The sequence below is a fragment of the Elephantulus edwardii genome, unplaced genomic scaffold (assembly GCF_000299155.1).
Source record: "Elephantulus edwardii isolate Elephantulus edwardi_28Jun2011 unplaced genomic scaffold, EleEdw1.0 scaffold00102, whole genome shotgun sequence".
In the NCBI taxonomy this organism is placed as follows: Eukaryota; Metazoa; Chordata; class Mammalia; order Macroscelidea; family Macroscelididae; genus Elephantulus; species Elephantulus edwardii.
In genome coordinates this window covers 2,070,709-2,093,371 of record NW_006399852.1, presented here as the reverse complement: position 1 = coordinate 2,093,371, position 22,663 = coordinate 2,070,709, and the positions used below count along the sequence as shown (strand labels likewise).

General features: G+C 40.3%; 1 protein-coding gene across 1 annotated transcript in view; it reads left to right on the top strand.

Annotated features, from left to right (window-relative positions):
• Positions 1-22,663, top strand: part of SASH1 (SAM and SH3 domain containing 1) — a 283,556-nt gene that overhangs the window by 193,520 nt on the left and 67,373 nt on the right. The window contains exon 9 of the mRNA XM_006891650.1: positions 778-879. Coding sequence (XP_006891712.1) covers positions 778-879 — 102 coding nt within the window. The remainder of the gene's footprint in view (positions 1-777; positions 880-22,663) is intronic.

Sequence of the window (22,663 nt, the reverse complement as noted above, 5' to 3'; positions counted from 1 at the left end):
AAGATCCTTGACCAGGTGGATTAATGCGGTGACCGTGGCAGTGGACTCTTGTGTGTCAGGAAGTGTGAGGATGGCACAGGATAGAACAGGGTTCAGATTGTTTGTTTATGGGGTCGCTGTGAGTCGTACTTGACTCAACAACAACAACAGCAATGTTTTTTAAAAATAGATCCTTGGTTTCTAAATGCAAATATTAGTTGTCTTGAAAGATATTGGAGATGCCTTGTTATCTTCCTTCTTGTCCTCAAGGGTTCCCCAAACCCATCACATTTATTAAATGAGAGTATCAACCTGCTAATTTTAAACAGTCTTGAACAAGAAAAACACACACCCCCTAAAATAACTTCTCATTTAAAAGTTAAAATGAGCTCTCATTTAATTTTTATTAGAATTTCTGCAGATTGCCAGGTTATACCTTTATAAAATAGAGTTTGTAGCTTCATGGGTGGAGGGGAAGGGTAAGTCATGAGCCAAAGTGCCGACAGTCTCAGTGTACAAACTTAACCACTGAATGGAGAAAGATGACTTTTGATGCTGGAGGTCAGGTAACAACAGAAGGGAGGGAATAAAGGGCTTTGTAGAACACAGTGTGTGTTGATTTATTTTAGATTCAAACCTACAGGGTAGCTGACAGACCTTCCTCTCAGCTCTGCAGACTGTCCTTGGCTGACGCTGAGTCACGTGCACTGGCGGAGAGGAGGCGGCCAGAGCTACATGTTGGCTCTTGGTAGATAGCGCTTGACTAGCCTTTCCATTTCAAATACCCTCTCGTTGCAGCTCAAGGAGTACGAGGCCCACCACCGGCAGCCGGCCACCCCAGACTCCGCCGACTGGCCTGACGGTTCCTACCCCTCATTCGATGGCTCATCCAACTGCAATGTAAGTCAGGCTTCTCCTTAACTATTGTATTTCACTCCTCTGAAGTCTTTTCACTAAGGATTGTACTTATTTCATGTGGTGACATCTTATAAAGCCCCTTTTCTATGAGCCCATTTGTGCCTTTCTACTATGAATTAACCCTCAATGAAATAGATTGACACAGCGGCTGTGGCAATGGGTTCTGGTGTGTCTGAGATGAGGATGGTACAGGATAGGAAAGAGTTCAGCCCCAGGGCTGCTGTGAGTTGCAGTTCACGCAATGGGACCTAACAACAGCAACAAAACCCCACAGAGTTGGTCGACCCTACAACACATGAGTTGCCGGGGCTCAGAAACAACTTGATGGCAAATGGGTTTGGTTTGGGCCCATCATTCTTTCTATAATTATGTGTTTGTTGGGCCCTTTGGTGGAGGTCTTGGTGATGCAGTGGTTCAGCAAGGATCATTGGTTCTGCTAATGGAGAGGCCTATGATTTGGACCCATCAGCAGGAAAAGAGCTGGCCATCTGTTCCCACAAAGATGAGCATAGGACACCCTATGGGGCAATTTTACCCTTGTCGTATGGAGTCTCTGTGTCTCACAATCAGCTCAAAGACACTGAACAACAGCAACGGCCAAGGTTGTTGAGAACGGAATGCTTTCTTTGTTTGGGTCTTTAAGAAATAGGATTTTTTTTCTCTCTCTCATGGATTTGGAATCTCAATTTGAAATACCAATTTTAAGGGAAGGCTTTTTCTCTGGCAGCTCTGGGAGAAGAGCATTGTCTCTTTTTAGCTTCTGTTTCTTGTAGATATTGATGTGACTTGGCATTTGTCTTTCTCCAACTTTGTGTGCTTGCTTCTGGGCCTAATCTGCTCTGGTGGGGTTTTTTTTTTTGTTGTTGTTTTTTAAAAAAATTATTATTAAATTTTATTAGTTTTAATGAACATTTACAGAGATTTTGGGTTGTCTGCTCTGGTTTTTTTATATCTCTTATTCTGAGTGAGTGTTTATAGAACAAAAATCGATTTCCATTCCGTCATTCAGGCAGATTTTGGTTTATGGTGTTGATTTTTGGGGCCCATGCTGTAATAACATGCTTCTCATTGTGTGATTCTTATTCCCATTCATCTTGCTAGCATATCTCTTCTTACCCTCTGAGCTTTCTTCCTGGGCAAATATTGCCCTTTGGATCTTAAATGATTGATTGTTCTAAGGATTGGCTACTGGGACTATCCTGAAATTGAATAGTGAGACCTTCTACTTAGTTTTTAGTCTTCAGTAGAACTTGCTTATTGAGAGTCTTTATATGGAGTCAGTGGCTTCCATGCAAAGTCCTTTCCTTACGATGTTGGTGTGTGGTTTTCCTATCTCCTTAAATAATACTGGCAGGAGCACTGGTGGCTTAGTGGCAAGGAATCGCATTGTCAACATAAAGGAACTTGGTATGAATCTACCAGCTGCTTGGCAGGAGAAAGACGGATAGCTAAGTCTTATGTGATTTACTGCCTCTGAAAATTTGCTAGAGGGTTAACTATGGGTTGGTTCAAACTCAACGACACGGAACAACAATGACAAAATATACTGATAGGATCTGGTTTGGGATTCTGTTATTTATGTAGATCACTTTGGGCAATATTGGCAGTTTTATTGTGTTAAGTCTTCCTATCCATGAGCCTGATTTGTTCTTCCATTTCTGTCTCTTTTGGTTTCTTGTGGTAATATTTTATAGTTGTTGGGGTTTTTTTATGTCCTTTGTATCTCTGGATATGTGTATTCCTAAGTATGTACTCTTTTTGGTAGTTATTATAAATGGTTTCAGGAGAGAAATGGGAAGCTTCCTCCTGTGTGATTTATAGCCTCTGACAACCAGCTGGAGGGTCAGCTATGAATCAGTTCTGACTCAACAGCAATTAACTTTATTATGAATAGTTTTCCTTATTTCCCTAACAGAGATGGCATTGGTTAGAGGACTCCAACTGATTTTTGTAGGTTAATCTTATACCTTCCACTTTCCCAAATCTATCAGTTAGTTCCAGTGAGTTTTCTTTTTGAATCTTTGGTGGATATTCTATGTATAAGGTCTTATCAGTTGCAAACAGGTCAAGTTTTACTTCTTTACCAATCTGGCCACTTTTCTGTCCTTTTCTTGTCTTACTGCTTAACTAGGACTTCCCCTGCAGTGTTGAGTGCAAGTGGTGATAGGGGGCAGCCTTGTCTCTTTCTGTTCCTAGGGGAACGTATGCTTCCAGACGGTCCATTTTTAAGAAAGTTGGCTACTAGTTTTGTATATATTGAGCACGTTCCCCTCTATTTACTTTGTTGACAGTTATAAAAATGAATGTGGATTTTATGGAATGCCTTTTAGACACCAATAGGTATGATCATGTGGTGTTTTTTCCCCCTCTGTTTTATTCATATAATAGATCAATTGTTTTTCTAATGTCGCATCACTCTTGTAGACCTGGTGTGATTCCCACTTGGTTCTGATGTGTTATTTTCTTGGTATATTGTTGAATTCTATTGGATAGATTTTGACATTGATGATAATGAGGGATTTTGGTTTGTAATTTTATTTTTTAGTGTATCTTTGCCTGACTGTAGTATCAGAGTTATGCTTGATCAGTTATGCTTGCTTTATAAAATGAGTTTGGACATTTTCAGACAATTTCTGTGTTCAGAATTCGTTGAGCAGATTTACTGTCAGATCTTCTTTGTTTGGAAGAATTCTCCAGTAAAGTCATCCAGTTCAAAACATTCTGGAGGGAGTTTAATAATATGTCCAATTTTTTTTGTTGTTGTTTGTATGAACCTGTTTAGACTTTCCCCTCACTCTGTGTTAATTTAGGTAGGACATGTATTTCTAGAAATTTGTCCTTCTAAGTTTTCAAATATGTTTCAGCAGAATTCTTCATAGTATTCTGTTTTTCTTTCCATTTAGATTATATTGTGACTCATTATATTTTTTTCTCTTTTTTCAAATAAAATTTTTAAATGTAATTTTAACAAAAGTTTACAGAAAACTTGGATTTTCATTCATTCATTCATTCATTCATTCATTCATTGTTGCATAATTTACTCCTCTCCTTCCCTATCCCCTCCCCAGGTTGACTTTCTTTTACAAAAAATTCAAATACATAGTTTTCGAGAACAATTTCTTCCAATTTCCCTCACCTCCTCACCCATCAAATTGTACAACTTTATGATTAATTCCCCTCTACACATCCTCAGCCCTCTGCTTCCACCCTCTGCCACCCCCCTTGGATCATTATATTCAATCTACAGTAATGGTTTTATACAATATTTGTCCTTGTGGGACTGAGTTAGTTCACTCAGCATAATGCTTTCAAATCCCTCCCAAAGTAGGTACAAAATCATTGCTCCTGTATGCTGTGTAGTATTCCATTATGTGAATGTACCATAATTTCTCAATCAATTCAAATGTTGGACATTGGGCTGTTTCCATGTTCTTGCAATGGTGAATAATGCTATTTCTTGCACACACGTGCGTGTGTGTGTGAGCGTGTTATTTACATCTTCTCCCTTCCACTTTTTACTTCCTGCTATTGTTGAATTTATCAGTGTTTTGTTCATTTATTAATCTTTCAAAGAACTAGCTTCTGGGCTTAATTATTCTTTCTTGTTTTCTTGTTCTCTGCTTCAATTTCTGCTTGCTGGTCTTTTTCAGTTGTTAGAGTTATTGTATTAATGTCTTGGTTTTTGCTTCCTTTTTCTTTTTGATTTGTGTATCTATGACTATAAATTGGCCTCTGAGAACAGCTTTTGGTATGTCCCAAAGATTTTTGTTTCATTCTTCTTTGCTCCTTGAGACTTTTTTAAATGTCATTTTTTTTCTTTCATCTGTTACCAAGTAATTTTTAAACAAAGTAGTGCTGTTTATTTTATTATATTACTTTTCCTTTGGCCTTCCTATTATTGACTTATAATTTTATGGATTATGATCTGAAAAATGCTTTATATTATTTCAATGTGGGGTTTTCCCCCCCTTTTTCTTAGTTTTGAACTTATTGAGGCTTGTTTTGTGACATGACAACATACAATTTATTCTGGAAAATGAACCATGTGCACTGAAAGTGTGGGTGGGGGGATATATATATATTTTTTTTTTTTTGTTGGGAAGAGTGTTGTTTATGTATCTGAAGTCAGGTTGGTTGACTTGTTAAGTTTTTCTGTGTCTTTGTTGAGTTTCTTTGTGGCAATTATGTCATCATTGAAAGTAGTATGTTAAAGTTTCCTACAATTATTGTGAAGCTATGTCTCTTTTCAATTTTGTTAACTTTTGTTTGATATATTTCGAGACACCTTCATTGGAGGTATAGATATTTCATATGAGTATGTCCTTTTCTAGGTGGACCTTTTTATCATTATGTAATTTTATTTTTTCTTCTTTATACTAGTTTTTGCACTGAAGTTCATTCTTGTTCCTAGTCTTTTTTTTTAACTATTGTTAACTTGATATTATTTTTCTTTTAATTTTTGTTTTCATTTTTGTGTCAAAGATAAGTCTTCTATAGACAACAGATTCATTCAATTTTCTTATCAATTCTACAACTTTCTCTTGACTAGTGCATTTAATCCATTCAATGAGTGCATTTAATATTTTCAGTGTAAGTAATGATAGGTACAAATTTAGTGCTGTCATTATTTTGTGTGTTTTTGTCCTGGTGTTGATTATTTTTAATTCTTCATATTTTCTGAGATAATTTTGTGCTGGGTTTTACTTTCTTTATTGTTGTCTTTGTGCTTGCCAAGTCCATATGGCTTTCTTCTTTCTTATGTTTGTTGAAAGGTTTATCAACTTTCTTTGAGGTTTCCTTGTTTTAATTTTTACCTCCTTTCGTTTAAAGCAGTCTGTTGTGTCGCCATATTGCCCTTGCTTCCTCTCCACTTGGAAGTTCTGTGACATGATGATATAGTTTTCTCTTTGTGCTTTGTGATTGCTGTCATTTACAGATGGATGCCTCTGACTCTCACTTTTCATTCTTGAAGATTTATTTTATTTTTGAGAATTCTTTTTCCAAGCTATTGTTCCGGATTGTGTTGTCATGTTTCTTATTTTCAGGTTGCTGCCTAATGTTGTATCTTTGACCCAACGGTTTCCTTTAGCATTTCCTGTAAGTTTGATCTGGTTTTAAAAAACTCTCTGTTTATCTGGAAATGTCCTAATTTCTCCATTATATTTAAGGAATAGTTTTTCTGGATGTATTTTTCTTAATGAACACATTTATTTTTCCTTTATGGCTTTATATATGTCATTCCATGGCCTTCTTTTCTTCATAGTTTCTGCTGAGAAATTGAATCTTAGCTTTATTTATTGGTCGTTGTTGGTAGCATTTTGTTTTTCCCAAGCTGCTCTCAAAATTCTTTCTTTGTCTTTGGTTTGGAAACTTTGATTATGATATGTCTTGTTAACTCTACTCTGCTTCTTTTGTAATTATTATTTTCTTTATTTACAAAGTTAAATGTTTCTCTAGCTAGCAGATCTTCAACAGTTCTGTGTGAGTTTCTTTGTTAAACTTTTGCTTTCTCTGGTTCTGTAATTTCTATCCCTTTTAATAGTATTCCACATATAAATCTTAGGCTTTCTTCTTTTTTTCTTAATTCTTTTTATTCAGTTCTACTCTCTTGTACTTCCAATGTTATATCTATCTCTGAAATTTTATTGCTAACCTTCTGAATTTCTAATTTTAGGTTTTGTATAGCATATAATTTTCTGTGAGTTTTGTTATTTTTGCATTTTACTTTTCTTTTTCTAGGGTTGTGTGTTTTTTGGGTTTTTTTCCAAGTACTCTGAATTTGTATGTGGTTTCCATGAACTCTTGGAAAGTCCTAGATACATATAATCTTTCGAATTCTTTATCGAGTAGTTCTCTTACTTATATAGTTAACATCATGATAGATGGAGACAAGCTCAAAGTTGGTAATGATTTCATCTTACTTGGATTCACAGTGACACCTTTGGTACCAGCAGTCAGAGATCAGGAGATGTATTGCACTGGGAAAGTGTGCAGTCAAGGACCTCTGAATTATTGAGGAGTAGTGATGTTAGTTTGAGGATTAAGGTGCATCTGATTCATGATATGGTCTTTTCAATCTCTTGCTGTGCATCTGACAGCTGGGTAAGAATAAAGATAACAGGAGAAAATTGATGCTATGGTGTTGGAGAAGAGTACTGAATATCCCAAACAAACAAATATGTCTTGGAGAAAGTGCAGTCATAATACTTCTTAGAGGCAAAGATAATAAAGTTTTATCTCACATACCTTGGGCATGTTGCTAGGAGAGGCTATTCCTTGGAGAAGGACATCATGCTTGGAAAGGTGGAGAGTTGGTGCAAAAGAGGAAGACCCTTAACCAGAGGCATTATCACAGTGATGGCCTCTGTGTTCTCTAGTGTGTCAGGAGTGTGAAGACGGCACAGGATAGGACAGGGCTCAGGTCTGCTGTTCATAGGGTCGCTGTGGGTCGTACTCATCCTGACAACACCTAACAACAACAACAAAGTTTACTTTGCTGTCATTTTCCTTGCTTTGTTTTTTTTGTTTTACCAGGGCAGACAGGTTTGGTGTGCTTTCTTAGTTAATATGATACAGTGGAAACACCCTTTCCCTCTCTCCAGGTGGGGGGACTAAGTGATAGTAATATAGAATGGGTCTCTATTTGCTTTGATGAGATGGATCGATTCTGTGACTGGAGTGGTGGGAATAAGTGCGTTTGAGATGGCTAGGTTGGCACAGGATAGAACAGCATTTAGAGCTCTTGTACATAGGGTCGTGCTATGAGTCGCAAGCGACTCGATGGCACATAACAACAACAACAACAACAATATGAGAATAGGTCTCTATTTGTTAGTCCTGAAGAGTAGTGGAGAACAAGTGAGCAGGCATTCACAGCTTCTTGCAGTGGTGAAAGCATGAGTTTGGTAGAGCGGTAGGTGGTGGGTGTTGTAGATGTGGCTAGTTGGTGGGAACTTCCCTTGAGTGAAGCAGAAATAAAAAATTTAAAAAAGGGAAGGGAAGAATGTAAGGGGCCTTTTATATTTTTATACAAATAAAGAAACAAATGAGTAAGGGGCACATAAAGGAGATCCTAGTGGAAAAGATAAATGGAAGAGAAAAAAACAGAAAAGAAAAGCAAAAAACCCTTACAAAACAGCAGACATGAAATAACTCCTGTGGCCCTGTGCCTTCCACCCCAGCAGTGGCCTGTGATGTGCACAGGGTCTGAGGAAGTACATCCACGTAGGTGGAAGAGGAACCTGGCCTGAGGTCTGAACACACAGACGACCCCTGAAGGCAGATGCTGCTTCTTTCTGGTTCCTTAGGGAGCTCCCTGTCACCTGCTCAGTTACTGGAGGTACGTGTGGCTTTTCCAAGCCATGCCTCAGAGCTGTGTTGGCTGCATTGCACATGTTTGAGGACCCAGGTCAGCTGGAATGGTCTGATAGTATTGATGGGGTCAATGGGAGAGGATGCTTGTCTTTTGTGACCTGGAAGACACAACTGAGAAGTTAGGGTGTGGGCGAGGGCTCATGGGGGCCCAGTTCACATCAGCACAACCAACTTCCCAAAGCCGGCTCAGACTCAGTCAAGGTGGAGTCATCTGGAATGCCGTGTCTCCTCTCACCACTGTCCAGGTCTCCCTTCTTTGTGAGCTTTCAGCCTGAATGGTTATTGTTCCGTGTGAACCCGTCTTATTCCTCCTTCTCTGGTTCTCCTCAGTCTCACCGAGGTAGTGGGTTATTTATCAGCCTCACTTGTACTCAACTTGCCTTATTTCACTTGGCTCTTATTTCACTGCATCTCTGTCTCAGTGAGGATTCTATAGGACTGGCTTCTTCTTGCTCATATGTGTTCCTTCCTTCTCAAGATGACAGAATACCAAGCAAAGCTCTACTCTGTCACTATTAGAATTCGTTGTACCTCCTTGGGTTTTGCTGACAGAAATGAGCATGCTGAACAAATAAAGGAGGCTGGACCATCACTGTCTCTTCAGGGAGGGTCCAGTTCATATAGTGTGTCTAAGAAATGTTCTGTGGACAAAGCTGCCTTTAGATGTCCATCCACCCTATCTTCTGAAAGAGTGTGTGTTTTCATTTTATTTTTACCTTTTTTTAATTTGGTTTGCCTTTTGTCTTGTAACATCAAATACAGTTGTGCAATGCTGTTCTTTACCTCACTATCAAGACATCACTACACTCTCCCTATCCCTCCACGCTACCCATCCATTTGCTAATCTCTGCTTCTTCTCCCTCCCCTCCTAACAGTAGGTTTTATAACCCCCGCATCAATCTTTACCTTTATTTGCATCTAGGCACCTGTGCTAGTCTATCAGAAGTAAATAGAACCCTCCCACCTCCTTCTTGTCCTTGTTTCCTCAAAGAAGCAGCACGTCCCCATTACAGTTCAAACCAAAGGAGTATTAACTTGAAAGCCCTGCCTTGTTTGTTTCTATGTATAGAGTCTGAGACATTACCATTTATAATAATCAATGTGTCCAAAACCAAAAAAAAAGTCATTGTGTCCTATGTGAGCCAGCAGTGTGCCCTGGATGGTGAGGTAATCAAAAGAACCACGTCCGTGGCTTTGAATGTACTTTCTAAAGTCTCTTATCGCCCATTCCTAGACACCAACATAATACAAATGTAAATCCTAAGCCTAAAGAATTGGGAAGAATGAGAACAGCAACTCAGGGCTGATGTGATTCAGACCCAGCCTGGGATGAAAACAAAGATGCAGTTGTCACAGTGGGTCCTTTAGTATCAGACTCACTGTGTCTGTCTCGACTGATGGCATCTGACTCGAGAGATGTCCATTCAGAGACACAGCACTGTAGCAAACCCTCGCGCACACACGTGGGCTGCCGGGGGAAAAACTTGTTGATTTTAACAAATTGAGTGTTACTGATGTTTTGAACAAACTGCCGTGAAAACTGTGAGCGCTGGTTCGTTGGTGGTTTTCAGAGGTAATCAGAACCATCGCTTCAAGTGATTTGTCAGAATGAGATGCGTACTCCTCAGGTGCTAGCCATTCCAGCCGTTTAGTATTGTTGGGGCTTTATGGTGGTAAATTCTACATATAGAGCAATGCATTTGATAAATGAACTTCCCCCCCCTTTTTTAATATACTGGTTTATTTACAAAGTTCGCATACATTGTTTTTCACAATGAATCTTTCCCATTTGCTTTACCTCCACCCATCACATTGTGCAACCATATGATTAACTGCCCCCCACACACCCCACTCCCCTGCCATCCTCACCCCTCTGTTTATTTTCTAAACCCATAAATACACTGCAGTGTGTAGTCGTGCTGTATTTCTACCTGAAAAGTCAGTGGAGGTGAGTCTACCAGCTGCTCTGAAGGAGAAAGCTGAGCAGCTTCCCATACAATGTTGGAAACCCAGTGGAGTGTCACCGTGGGGTTAGACTTGACTTCTCATCGATGGATTTGTCTTTCCCCCCAGTGTCATCTGCTTGGCAAATAGAATTTTGTTTATATTGATAGTGATCATACTTCTTTTTTTTAACTAAATTAAAAATTTAATTTCTCAGTTGCTATAGCCACATTTTTAAAATTTATTATGAATTTCAATGAAAGTGTACAGAGACTTTGAATTTCCATTCATTCATTCACTGTTGTACTTTTCTCCCCTCCCGACCCTCCCCCCTAGTACAGCACCCTCTTGGAAAAGTAAAAAATTATTTCATTGTTTTACAATCCATCCCCCCAGGTCCACTCCACTAAGCAGTCTTCGCTCTGGACTCCTGTCATGACAAAAATCCCTAATAATTATCCCTTTTAAATAGTTTTCTCCCTTATCTGTTTCAATGCAGTATACATTATTTAACCCATCTTTCTCAGTCTCTCCCCAACCCCGAGGTCAGTCCTGATATACAACACTAGCACCATGCAGTTTTTGTCCTTTTGTGACTGAGATACTTCACTCAGCATAATGTCCTCCAGGGTCACCCATTTTGAATAATATTGCATGAGTTCCTTTTTTTCAATGCAGTGTAGTATTCCATTGTGTGAATATACCACAGCTTCTCTATCCATTCGTTTGTTGATGGGCACTTAGGTTGTTTCCAACTCCTTGCTATTATGAACAAAGCCGCAATAAACATGGGTATAAATGAACATTTTTTAACATGGTAATTTCAGTAGCATTGATATATTCATCATGTTGCACAAACATCACTTCAATCTTTCCCATATTTTTCACCACCATTAACACAAGTTTCTTATCCTGTAAGACTCTCTCCACCTCCCTTCTACCCCTGGAAACCACTAATACTCTTTGGTCCTTACCCACTTGCCTGTTTCTTTATAGGGCGGATATGATGTGGCCTTTGCCCTTTATTTAGTGACTTATTTCACACAAAATAATGTTCCTAAGGCTCATCCACGTGGTATCGCATATCGGGGCTTCATTTTTCCTTCTATTGTTTGTATTTTAGAAAACACGGTTTCTTTATTATGTTTATAGAGTACATGTTGTTTTCCATTTGTCTGTGGCTGGACACATGGGTTCCACCTTTTGGCAGTTGTCAACGTACGGCAGTGAACATGGGTGTACAATCATTTTCTTCTTCTCACCATTTCTTTGTGGGGCACCTGCTGTGTAGTGTAAGATGCTGAGGTTGCAAAGGTGAAGGAGGTAGACAGAGACAGGCCCTGCTGAAGGGGAGTTAATGTTTTCATATAAACCCACTGCTGTGGACTTGATTCCAACTCTTGGTAAACTTAGAGGTCAGAGCAGAACTACCCCATGGGGTTTCCAAGGCTGTGATCATGACAGGAGCCGATTGCCACATCTTTCTATTACAGAATGGCTGGTGTATCTGATCCGCTGACTTTTCAGTTAGTAGCCAAGTGATAAACCACTGAGTCACCAAGATTCCTTAACAGTTTCATGCAGAAGTTAAAGTCAGGGTGATTTCATCCACATTCATTCTCTTTTCTCCCTTCTCTCTTCTCTCTTCTCCCTTCTCCCCTCTTCTCCCTCCCCTCCCCTCTCCCTTCTGCCCTCTTCCCCTCTCTTCCTTTTTCTCCTCCCCTCCCTTCCTCTCTTCTCCTCCTCCTCCTTCTTCTTCTCTCCCTTTCTCTTCTCTCACTCTTTGTGTCTCTCACTCTCGCTTTCACTCTCTCCCCCCCGCCCCTGTCTCCTCTCTCTGTCTCTCTCTCTCTCTCTCTCTCTCACACACACACACACACACACACACACACACACACACACACACAGAGCTGCCCGCATTATTAGCTTAGCAAACTTTTTTAATACCAAAACCTTAAATCCACTGCCATCACATCGATTTTGACTCCTAGTGATCCCTCGTTAGATTTCAGAAACTGGAAATCTCTATGGGAGAGGATTCTTTATCCTGGAATTGCTGGTGGATTCAGTCTGTCAGTCTTTGGATAGCTGTCCTACACTTTATTCACTGCACCACTAGAGCTCCTTCGTTTCTTCCTCCATGGCTGGATAAGTAATTCACCTCAGCTTCGCTGGACCAAGAGTCACACATCAACATGCTCAGTCTACTTATAGTACAATTCACCAGAAGCTCTGGAGGGAACAAGCTGGATCTGAAGACAAGCTGCCCAGTGGGGATAGTTGTTGAAAGTGTTATACATGTTGTTATTGTTGTGTGCAGTCAAACCAACCCAAAGCTGACCCTCCAGTGGGTTTTCAAGGGCAGTAAATCGCACGGGAGGAGACTGCCCAGCTTTTCCCCATGGAGCAGCTGATAGATTTGAACTGTGTACCTTCAGGATGGCAGTGCAGTTCCTTACCACTAGACCATCGGCACTCTCTGTTATATTCCCTTTGTGTTTTATCAGTGCATTGTTTTGCAAATGGCCACTTCTAGCCCTGCTACTGAATGCCACCCTTCTCTCTGAAGTTCGCTTGGACTTGATTGGGATCCTAGTGCACTTGAACCTGTCCCTATCACCCTGATTTTAACCCCTCCTGTGTTTTCAAAGAAAGCATCACTGGGTGGTGCAAACAGCTGAAATCATCAGCTACTGATTGAGACGTTGAAGACCTGTGTCAACCTAGAGGCACCAGGGAAGAAAAGCCTACTTCTTCCCTGAAGTAGGCAATCTACTTCCCCCAAATCTACTGAAGGCAATCTACTTCCCCCAAACCAGGTCTCAGAAACCCTGTGGAGAAACTCTGCAGTTCTCTGACACGCATGGGTCACCATGCTTGGAGGCAACTGTACACACTGGGTTTATGTGTTTGCATTGGGGCTGGGCAAGAAATCCTTTCCAAGTTATTCCCTTTCATTATTTGAGATTTGCGTCCAAAGCAGAGCAATTCATTTCAGATCATTCCTAATGTATCCTACTTCAGCTGCCAAGGGTTAGGCGCTTTGATTATCTTTTGTGTGAGGGCCAAAGCTGTGCAGTTTTCTATCTGTGCCTTTCCATGCTAAGATGTCAATAGCGCACTGGCTCGAGTTGGGAATGCCCAGGCCATGAACGTCTCAGGGATCATAAGGCCTTTGTCTCCAGCCCTCAATGCTGGTATTGATGCTGGCTTCACGATGTCATTTGCATTGATGCTGGTGCCTTCCCCGCCCCCCAGAGCTGACATTAGATAATTGCATGCTGCCTAACAATAAATCCATACGCACATTCCTCGTTTCCAAGAGTGTAAAATACTAAAGATAGTTACCAGGGGAAGTGAAAAAATAGCTGTCCCTTTGCCAGAAGAGACTTCTTTCTGCTATCTGCTTTTCATTAATAATAAATTTCTGTGGTGAGTGTCAGAGTTTTAAAAAAGGATATTTTTGGTACATTCACTTAACTGGACTTCTTGGTAGGTATCTGAAAATGTCTTTTAACATTGTTCATTTAAAATTTATTTTGGTTTCTTTTTTGTTCGTTGGTTGGTTTTTCATCTGCTTCCTTTAGAGAGAAGGTTATAAGAGTTGTCATTTTGAAGTTTGTAACTTTATGCCTTGAATTTTAGCTCACCCATGAGTTATGAAAAAGATTTTTTAGGGAGCTCTGGTGGCCTAGTGGCAAGAAGCTGCACTGCAATCCCAGAGGCACATGGTTCAAATCCACCAGATGCTCTGCCAGGGAAGGAGGGACAATCTCCTCCTGTACCAGTCAGATCTGATTTGACGGTACACACACACACACACACTAATAATAATAAAAATAAAAAATAAATTAAAATATTTTTAAAAGATTTTCTAAAAAAGTCATCCTTTTTATCTTACTGAGAGATTTTGTATGTTTGTTTTGTTTTTCCAGTTTTCATTCAGGGCACTTTTAATGAATTTTTGCTTTAAACTGATAAAGGTCTGTTCTAAATGAAAGGTCCTTCTAAAAATGCCAAATTGCTGTGATTTAATTATCGGACTACTTAATGTGATGTCAAAAGGCTATAATTTAGAAAGAAAAAGTTAAGTGATACCACCACCACCACGTTCCCTGGGCCCATCACAGAGAGCTGTTTTGGTATCACTCAACGGCATCATTTCATAAAAAAGTGCCTTCTCCAAAATGTTGGAATCATGTTTCACTCTCTGAAGGAACGATGGTGGAATGTTTTGCCAAGTGAGTCATTTCATAAAGCAGGTCAATGTTTCATAATTGATCTTTTTCACACTTGGGAAGTTCTGGACTTGGGGAATATTTATGCAAAGACTATTCTGTGTTTGTAATGCCGGGTTATAGTGACCTACATCCACATCTGTCTTTCTGCACCTTTCAGTCCAGCTATCAATACGTCTTGGCCCCTGACCCTGTTTGAGATTTAAGAGAGCTGTGTGGTCTAGACGTGTCCAGAACTTTGGGTGACAGAGACACAGGGCACGTGTGGTCACTGCTTCATTTTAGACAAAATGACATTTATGTGTTTCCTTGGTTGAAGATTTTTCAAGATCTCGACCACAATACTCCCGCCTTCTAAGAGGCTTGCAATGGAATTCTTGGTGCTAGCCTCTTAGGTCTTTTTTGGAGCTTTCTAAAATTAAAGCTGTGACTGTCGCCCTCCTTAGCAGACGGGCTTTAGTTCACCTGCATCACTTGCTGATCTTGGCCCCAAGCCAGAAACTCCAGGGCACATCCATAGTTTAAATTAGAACTTTTAAGGTAATTTGCAATTCTGCTATGTGCCCTAAGACAGAAGGGCATCCCATAAAGCTGACTTCCAGTAGTTTGGGGGCCCACTTTCTTTGTGGCAGTAGGAAAGACTGAGGAGGTGAGCCTGGCACAAGCTTCCCAGACCCTAAGCAGCTCGTATCTTTGACTAACTTGGGAAGCAGTGTGGTGGATCCCTGAGCCTGAGCCCAAGCCTGACCTGAGCCCAATGATCATTGCTGTGTATGTACATCATAAAAAAATTTCCATGCACACACATGGTTATTGTGGCTTTGTTAGCGATAGTAAAGAGATGGAAACAATCCAAGTGCCTATCAACAAACAAATGGATAGAGCAGCTCTGGTATATTCACACAATGGAATACTATGCAGCATTGATAAATGAGGAACTCATGAAATATTATGTAAAATGGATGACTCTGGAGGACATTATGCTCAGTGAAATATCTCAGTCACAAAAGGACAAATATTGCATAAGGCTATTGTGGTAAAACGAGACTGACATCAGGGTTGAGGGAAGACAGAAAAGGAGGGGAAGAAAGATGTATATTGCATTGAAACAGATGAGGGAGAGAACTGTTTTAAAAGGATATATGAATGGGTATTCTTGTCATTACGGAAGTCCAGAGTGAAGGCTGCATAGTGGAGTGGACTTGGGGGGAGGGATTGTATAACAATGAAAGAGTTTTTCTTTTACTTTTCAAGGAGAAGAGTGATTGGGGGGAGAAGGGGGTTAGGGAGAAAAGTGCCCCGATGAATGACTGGAAACCCTAAGTCTCTAAACTTTCATTAAAATTAATTAAAAGAAAATTTCCTCATTGCCATCGAGTCAGAACTGACATGCATTGATCCTCCAGTAGGTTTTCAGAGGCCATGAATGATGCCAGTGGAGATTGTTCATCTTTCTCCCACAGAGCAGATAGTGGACTCGAACCACCTGCCTTTGGGTAGGCAGTATAACTCCCTACCTACTGAGCCACTAGAGCTCCCAATATATGGCAAACTCTATGTGCAGAGTATAAAGTCTGGATTTTGCCAGAGTCGTTAAAAACTGTCTTAATATATGTGTGTATGCACCCACACATGCCTGTATGTGTGTATAGGTTCATATGTATGTAAGCATTTTATTTGCTTTATTAAATTTTCTTTCTTTTTTTTTAAGAGCCATTTTAGTCTCATAGAAAAGTTAAGCAGAAAGTTCAGAGGCCTCAGTAAGCATCAGAGGGAATTGGGTAAGCATGCACACATGAATCAGATGTTGAGTTCAGTTTTCAGCTTTTCTCTTGTTATCTCTGCCGTTATCAGCAAGTTACTGGCAGATGCTAATCAGATGTTGAATTCAGTTTTCAGTTTTTCTTCCTCTTATCTCTGCAACTCTCAGCAAGTTACTGACTCTCTATAGGCCTTCTCCCCTATTTTGGATTTGGGGGGTGCAGAGGGGGAGGTGACAGTATTTATCCCATAAAAGTGTAGCAAAGATTAAATGTTATAAATGCCTGATGAATATTAAAGTCTGTCACTCTATGTGATGACCTTCTGCCCTTTTTGTCAATTGTTATTCTTAAAATACTTGTTTTCTGTGAAAACACTGTTTTTTCACACACCATTAATATGGATAGCTTGGTGGCCTAGTGGTGCTGCCAACGTAAAAGTACACGGTTCCAATCTACCAGCTTCTCTGCAGTCTCCTCCTATGTGATTTACTGTCTCTGAAAACCTGCTAGAGGGTTAGCTATTGGTCAGTTCTGACTTGACAGTACACAACAACAACAATTAATATGGGAACAGTCATTCTTATGTCAGAGCTGATAGGCTACAGTTGTCAGACCAAGCTTGATGAATGGTGCATCTGGCTGGGTTATGCTTCCACTGAACACATGGTCATTCTTCATATCAGGAGGTGTTATTATGTCAGCGCGGTTGGTTCAGGACTTGGTGTGATGTCAGTGAGTGGTTGGTATTAGGAGCCCTTGTGCCTAGAGTACGTGGTTAGTTGTCCTGCAATGAGCCTGGCTAATGATGTGGTCTCACTGAGGCTGTGGCTGTGGGCCCTTATACCTCTCTTGCACAGGGTCACTCTTGTGGCAGGACAGAAATAACCGAAAATGTGGTTGTTTGTAGCTGGAACTCACCTCTGTCTTCACTGGCTGGTCCAGTTACAGGGAGTTGAGGTGCTCTCTCTGTAGACCCTTCTCTGCATATCAATGGCCCCTTGAACAAAGACAGACAATGGCAAACTATCCAGGTTCTGCTTAATCTAAGGTAGTCTTGCGCGCGCGCGTGTGTGTGTGTGTGTGTGTGTGTGTGTCTTAGATGAAAGACAGCCCTTGGATACAGTCTAATCTGGGATTTTATTGGGCTGAACCACGTGAAGTCATATTAGACAGTGTTTTACCAAGAAGATGGCCATTTCAAGTGGTCCTTTTAATGCATGGATACTAAACAGGGTAACATGTAACGTTTCCCCTATAACCTCTTTGTATTTCAGGACAGATATTTGTAGTCTCTTCTGGGTTTAGGCTTATAAATTTACACTGGCATTTAGACTTATAGTACCAGGTTCTTATTTAGCTCTAGTTCAAAGAAAGTTGGGATTACTAAAGCTTGATTAATATTACTGGTTTATTCTGTTAATGCCTCTTGAATTCATTTCCCTGAATGTCATATTTCTTCCCCACCCCCCTCTAAATTGGTTTTCATTCCATCATTCATATGCAGGGTTTTTTTGGTAACATTAATTATAATTGATCAATGCCATTTATCAAAACATCTCATCAAATTTTCATTGTACCTAATACCAGATTTCTTAATTATTGTGTTCTAGGATGGTGCAATGGTTCATGAGATGGTTGCTAACCAAAAGGTTGGCAGTTCAAGTCTACTCAAAGACTCTTGGGAATAAAGGCCTGGCAATCCATTTTTAAGAAATCAGCCATTAAAAACCTCTATCGAGCACAGTTCCACTGTGAAGTGCCTGGCGTCACCATGATCCGTTGGCGGCTAGGTTGTCATCAAGGAACAGATCCAGACGTGGGGTTACCTTCAATCTAAACCAGCTTAAGTGAAAGCACAGGTTAAAGCTCTTTATAACTCATTTCAGGTTCATTTTTATTTTAAGTAGAGGAGCCTTGGTGGTGTAATGTATTATGTATCAGACTTTTAACTGTAAGATCAGCAGTTTGAATCCAGCGGCTTCTCCACAAAAGAAAGAAGAATCGTTTCCTCCTGTCAAGAATTGTGGCGTTGGAAACTCAATGGAGGGTCACTGTGTCTGGGAACCAGCTTGATGGCAGTGGGATGGGTTGGTTTGGCACAAACCGTTTACCCTCGGGTTGATTGTAATTTGCGGTAATCCCATAGTAGAACCATCCTCCAGAGAGTCTTCCTAAGACTGTAATCTTTCAGGAGCAGACTACTAGGGGTTTTTTTCCTTCTCAGGAATCTTTGAATGAATTCAAACAACTAACATTTCAGTTTGTAACTGCAGGCCTAACTGTTTGTGTCACTTGAGATAAAATTGTTGTTATCTTTATCAGGTGATGTCAAGGATAGGACAAGGTTCAGATCTGTTGTCCATTGGGTCACTGTGTCATAAGTCTACTTGATGGCACTTTACAACAGCAAGAACATAGTTTGAAGTGTTGCTATTCCTTTCCCTCTAGGTCACGCTTGGGTTGTTCTGTTTAGGTATTTCACTTGTGCTGTTATAATGTAGGTTACTTTTTGACCCATTTGCCACATATCAGTTTATACATTCCACTCCCTCAGCCAAGCTTTAGTCAAGAGCTTTGTTTTGTGGCCTATCCATGTTTGCTTTCTTTTCTCAAAAAAAAAAAAAAAAAAGTACATTGGTTTCCATACAAATTTCATAGACATTGTGTTTCATACTATCCTTCATTCACACTGTGTTTCATACAGTTTTCATTCATTGTTGTTGTTGTTAGATGCCATCAAGTTCAGTACAATCCATAGGAATCCTCTGAACAACAGATCAAAACCCTGTCCTATCCAGCACCATTCTCACACTTCTTGACACTTCTAGAGCCCATGGCGGCAGTCACTGTGTCAATCCACCTGGTTAAGGGTCTTCCTCTTCTTCACCGACTCTCTATCATGTCCTTCTCCAAGAAATAGCCTCTCCTAGCAACATGTCCAAAGTATGTGAGGTGAAGCTTCATCATCCTTGCTTCCAAAGAGCACTCTGGCTGCATCCTCTCCAAGACACACTTATTTGTTCTCTTGGCCATCCATGGGATGTTCAGTGCTCTTCTCCAACACCACAAGTCAAAGACAGCAATTCTTCTTCTATCATCCTTATTCATTGTCCAGCTCTCAGATACATAGCAAGTAATTGGAAAGACCATGGCCTGAATCAGAAGCACCTTAGTCCACAAACTGACATCATCACTCCTCAATGATTTGGAGAAGTCTCTAATTACAGACATTTCCGGTTCAATAAGTCTTCTAATTTCCTGACTGCTGGTAACAAGCATGTTAATTGTGGATCCAAGTAAGAGGAAGTTGTTGAAAGTTTCAGTCTTCTATCTATCATGATATTGCCTATCAGTCCAGTAAGAACCTTTGGTTTCTTGACATTGAGATGCAATCTATATTGAAGGCTATATTCTTTGATATCCTGCAACAAGTGCTTCAAGTCCTCTTCACTTTCAGCAAGTTTGTGTCACCTGCACAACAGGTTATTGATGAGTCTCCCTCTGGTCCTAATGATACAGTCCTCTTCACAGAGTCGAGCTTCTTGAATAATTTTTCAGCATGCAGATTAAATAGGTATGGAGAGAGAATACAGCCCTGATGCATTCCATTCTTAATTTTAAACCATGTTGTGTTCCCTTGCTCTGTTCGCACAACATTCTCCTAGTTCAGGAACAGTTTTCACACATGGGCATTCATTAAGAGCTCTGGGATTCCCATTCTTCTCAGTATTAGCCATAATTTGGTTTTATCCGCACAGTCAATAAAATATAAATAAACATTCTTCTGATATTCTTTACTTTCAGCCAGGATCCATCTGACATCAACAATGATATACCTGTTGTCATAACCTCTTCTAAATCCTGCTTGAACTTCTGGCAGTTCCCTATCTATGTACTGTTCTAGCCATTTTTTAGTGATCTTCAGCAGTATTTTGCTTGCATATGATATTAATGATATTGTTTAATAGTTCCCACATTCTGTTGGGTCACCTTTCTTGGGATGGGAACAAATGCGGTTCTCTTCCAATCTGTTGTCCAGACAGCTGCCCTGGCATAGACTGGTGAGCATATCCAGTGGTACCACATCTGTTAATTGAAACAAGTCAATTAGTATCCCGTCAATTCTTGGGACTGTATTTTTTGCCAGTGCTTTCAATGCAGTTTCTACTTCCTCCTTTGTTACCATAGACACCTGTTCATATGGTACTTCCTGAAATTTTTCAGTGTCAGTCAGTTCTTTTTGGTACAGTAATTCAGTGTATCGCCTTCATCTTCTTTTGATACTTTTGGGGTCATTCAATATATTGCCCCTAGCATCTTTTAGTATTGTGATTCAAGGGTTAAATTTGTGGTGTGCCCCCCTCCCCCCCCCCAGTTCTTTCAGCTTGAGAAATGCAGAGCGAGTTCTTCCCTTTTTATTCTCCAATTCCAGCTCTCTGCCCATTCCATTATAATACTTTTCTTTATCTTTTCAAGCTACTCTTTGAAATCTTCTGTTCTGCTCTTTTACTTTGACATGTTTAGCTTTTGGTTTGGCTTCCTAACATTCTAGTGCAATTTTTAGAGTCCCTTCTGACATCCATTTCAGTTTTTTCTTTCTCTTTTTTCTTTGTAATGACCTTCTGCTTTCTTCATGGATAATATCCTTGATATCACCCCATAACTCATCTGGTCTTCGATCATTTGGGTTCAGTGCTTCAAAATTATTCTTAAGATAATCTTGAAATTCAGATGGAATAGGTTCAAGGTCATATCTTGGTTTCTCATTCATTATGTTTTATAAAATCAATCACCATTGAACCATGCCCACCATTACACTGTCCAGACCTCTGCCAGATCTTTCCCATTTCCTTTACCCCCACCCTCGGCCAAATTGTGCAGCCCTATGATTTCCTCCCTCGCCACTCTCTCTGCCTTGGCATGTTTGCTTTTGATACAGCTGTATGTATCAGGGAAGGGAGAAAATCAGAACTGAGTTGTGGCTTTTAGGCATACTGGGCTCTGCCTTCTTTTACATGAGCTTGTGTTAAAGATTCTGCATCATAGATTGCATCTGTTGGCTCACGAGTGGACAGTGGACAGGACACTGCCAATCTGTCTTCATTTCTCCACTTTCTGCGGAGTTCCTGCAGACTTCATTTCCATCAGGGTTGGTCTTAATAATTGACTTCTCACCTTTTCACTCATTGTTCTCCTGTTGTCATGTCCACTGTTCCACGTTTGGTTGAAGATGAAGATGCTTCCCAATTTGCTTCTTTCTACTTTAGGTTGCTCCATGAAGAGTTCTCAGAACCCTCACCACTATGGCTTTTGAAGAAGTTTTGAGTCTTTCTCTCCCAATAAGCTAAAAAAAAAAGTTTGTGGGATTTTTAAGTTTTTTTGATTGTTGGTTTTTTTCTTTTTTTTACTAGATCATGAAATTGTACAGTTTGATGCATTAGATTATGTACCATCTCTAATTATTTTTGGAAAATCTTTTCACTTTTTAGTGGGTTTTGTGGTTGTTGTTCGTGTGTGTGTGTGTTCTTTTTGCCTGGTGCTCATTGTATTAGTTGTAATAGGAAGTGAATTTTTCAGTTCCATTTTCAATTGTCGTCCTGACTTGATAACTTTGCCATTGAAATCACCACCACCTTTTCTAGCTCTAAATGATGAAATAACTTCTCTCCCAAGGCAAGGATCAGCTTAGGTTTCTTTCACTTGGAACTTGAAAGAAACTTGTTAGTTATTCTGGGAACACGAGGAGGTTAAGGCTGTAGATGGGAGATAGTGACCTTGTCCTCCTGTTGACAGATGGCTGCAGATCTAGTGACACAGGTGAGTTTGGAGGAAAGAACTTGGAGCCTTAACCCACTGGGCTCGACCCATTCTCCACGCTCTTTCATCTTCATCTGCCTGGACGGGGTTGTTTGGCAGCCCAGTCCGAGCAATCATCATGCCTGCTCCATGAATCAGTCTAAGACGCCTTAAAAATAATGTGACTTCCCAACCACACCCCGTCCCTTCAGAGACTTAGCACTTCTGGGACAAGAACCTCCGTGTCAACTCCAGAAACCAGAGCATCCAACACATATGTAATCGCCCCGCTTGGTGGTGTAGCACTGAATCATCCTTTTCCCATGGCACAGGATTGTGGGAGAACCATGCAAACTGTTGTCTCGCTGGGGAACGAGTGGGTTTAGTGTGTGTTTTGCTTTGTTCCTCCGAATGCCAAAACCAGAGGTTTGCTGTGGGTGGCACCAGCCCACTCTAGAGTGTAGGGAAGCAGTGTGGGTAGAGACCTGTAGATTGTGGACTTTCTCAGCATTTTTCTGAAACCCAGACTCACGAGTTTATGTGAATGTGGGGGCTCTAAGTATACCCACAGAAGAGGAAAAGGTGAGTCCTTCCTTTTCAAAACTTCACTTACCTTTGCTTTGGATAAGCTCTTCAAAATTGCAATGGAAG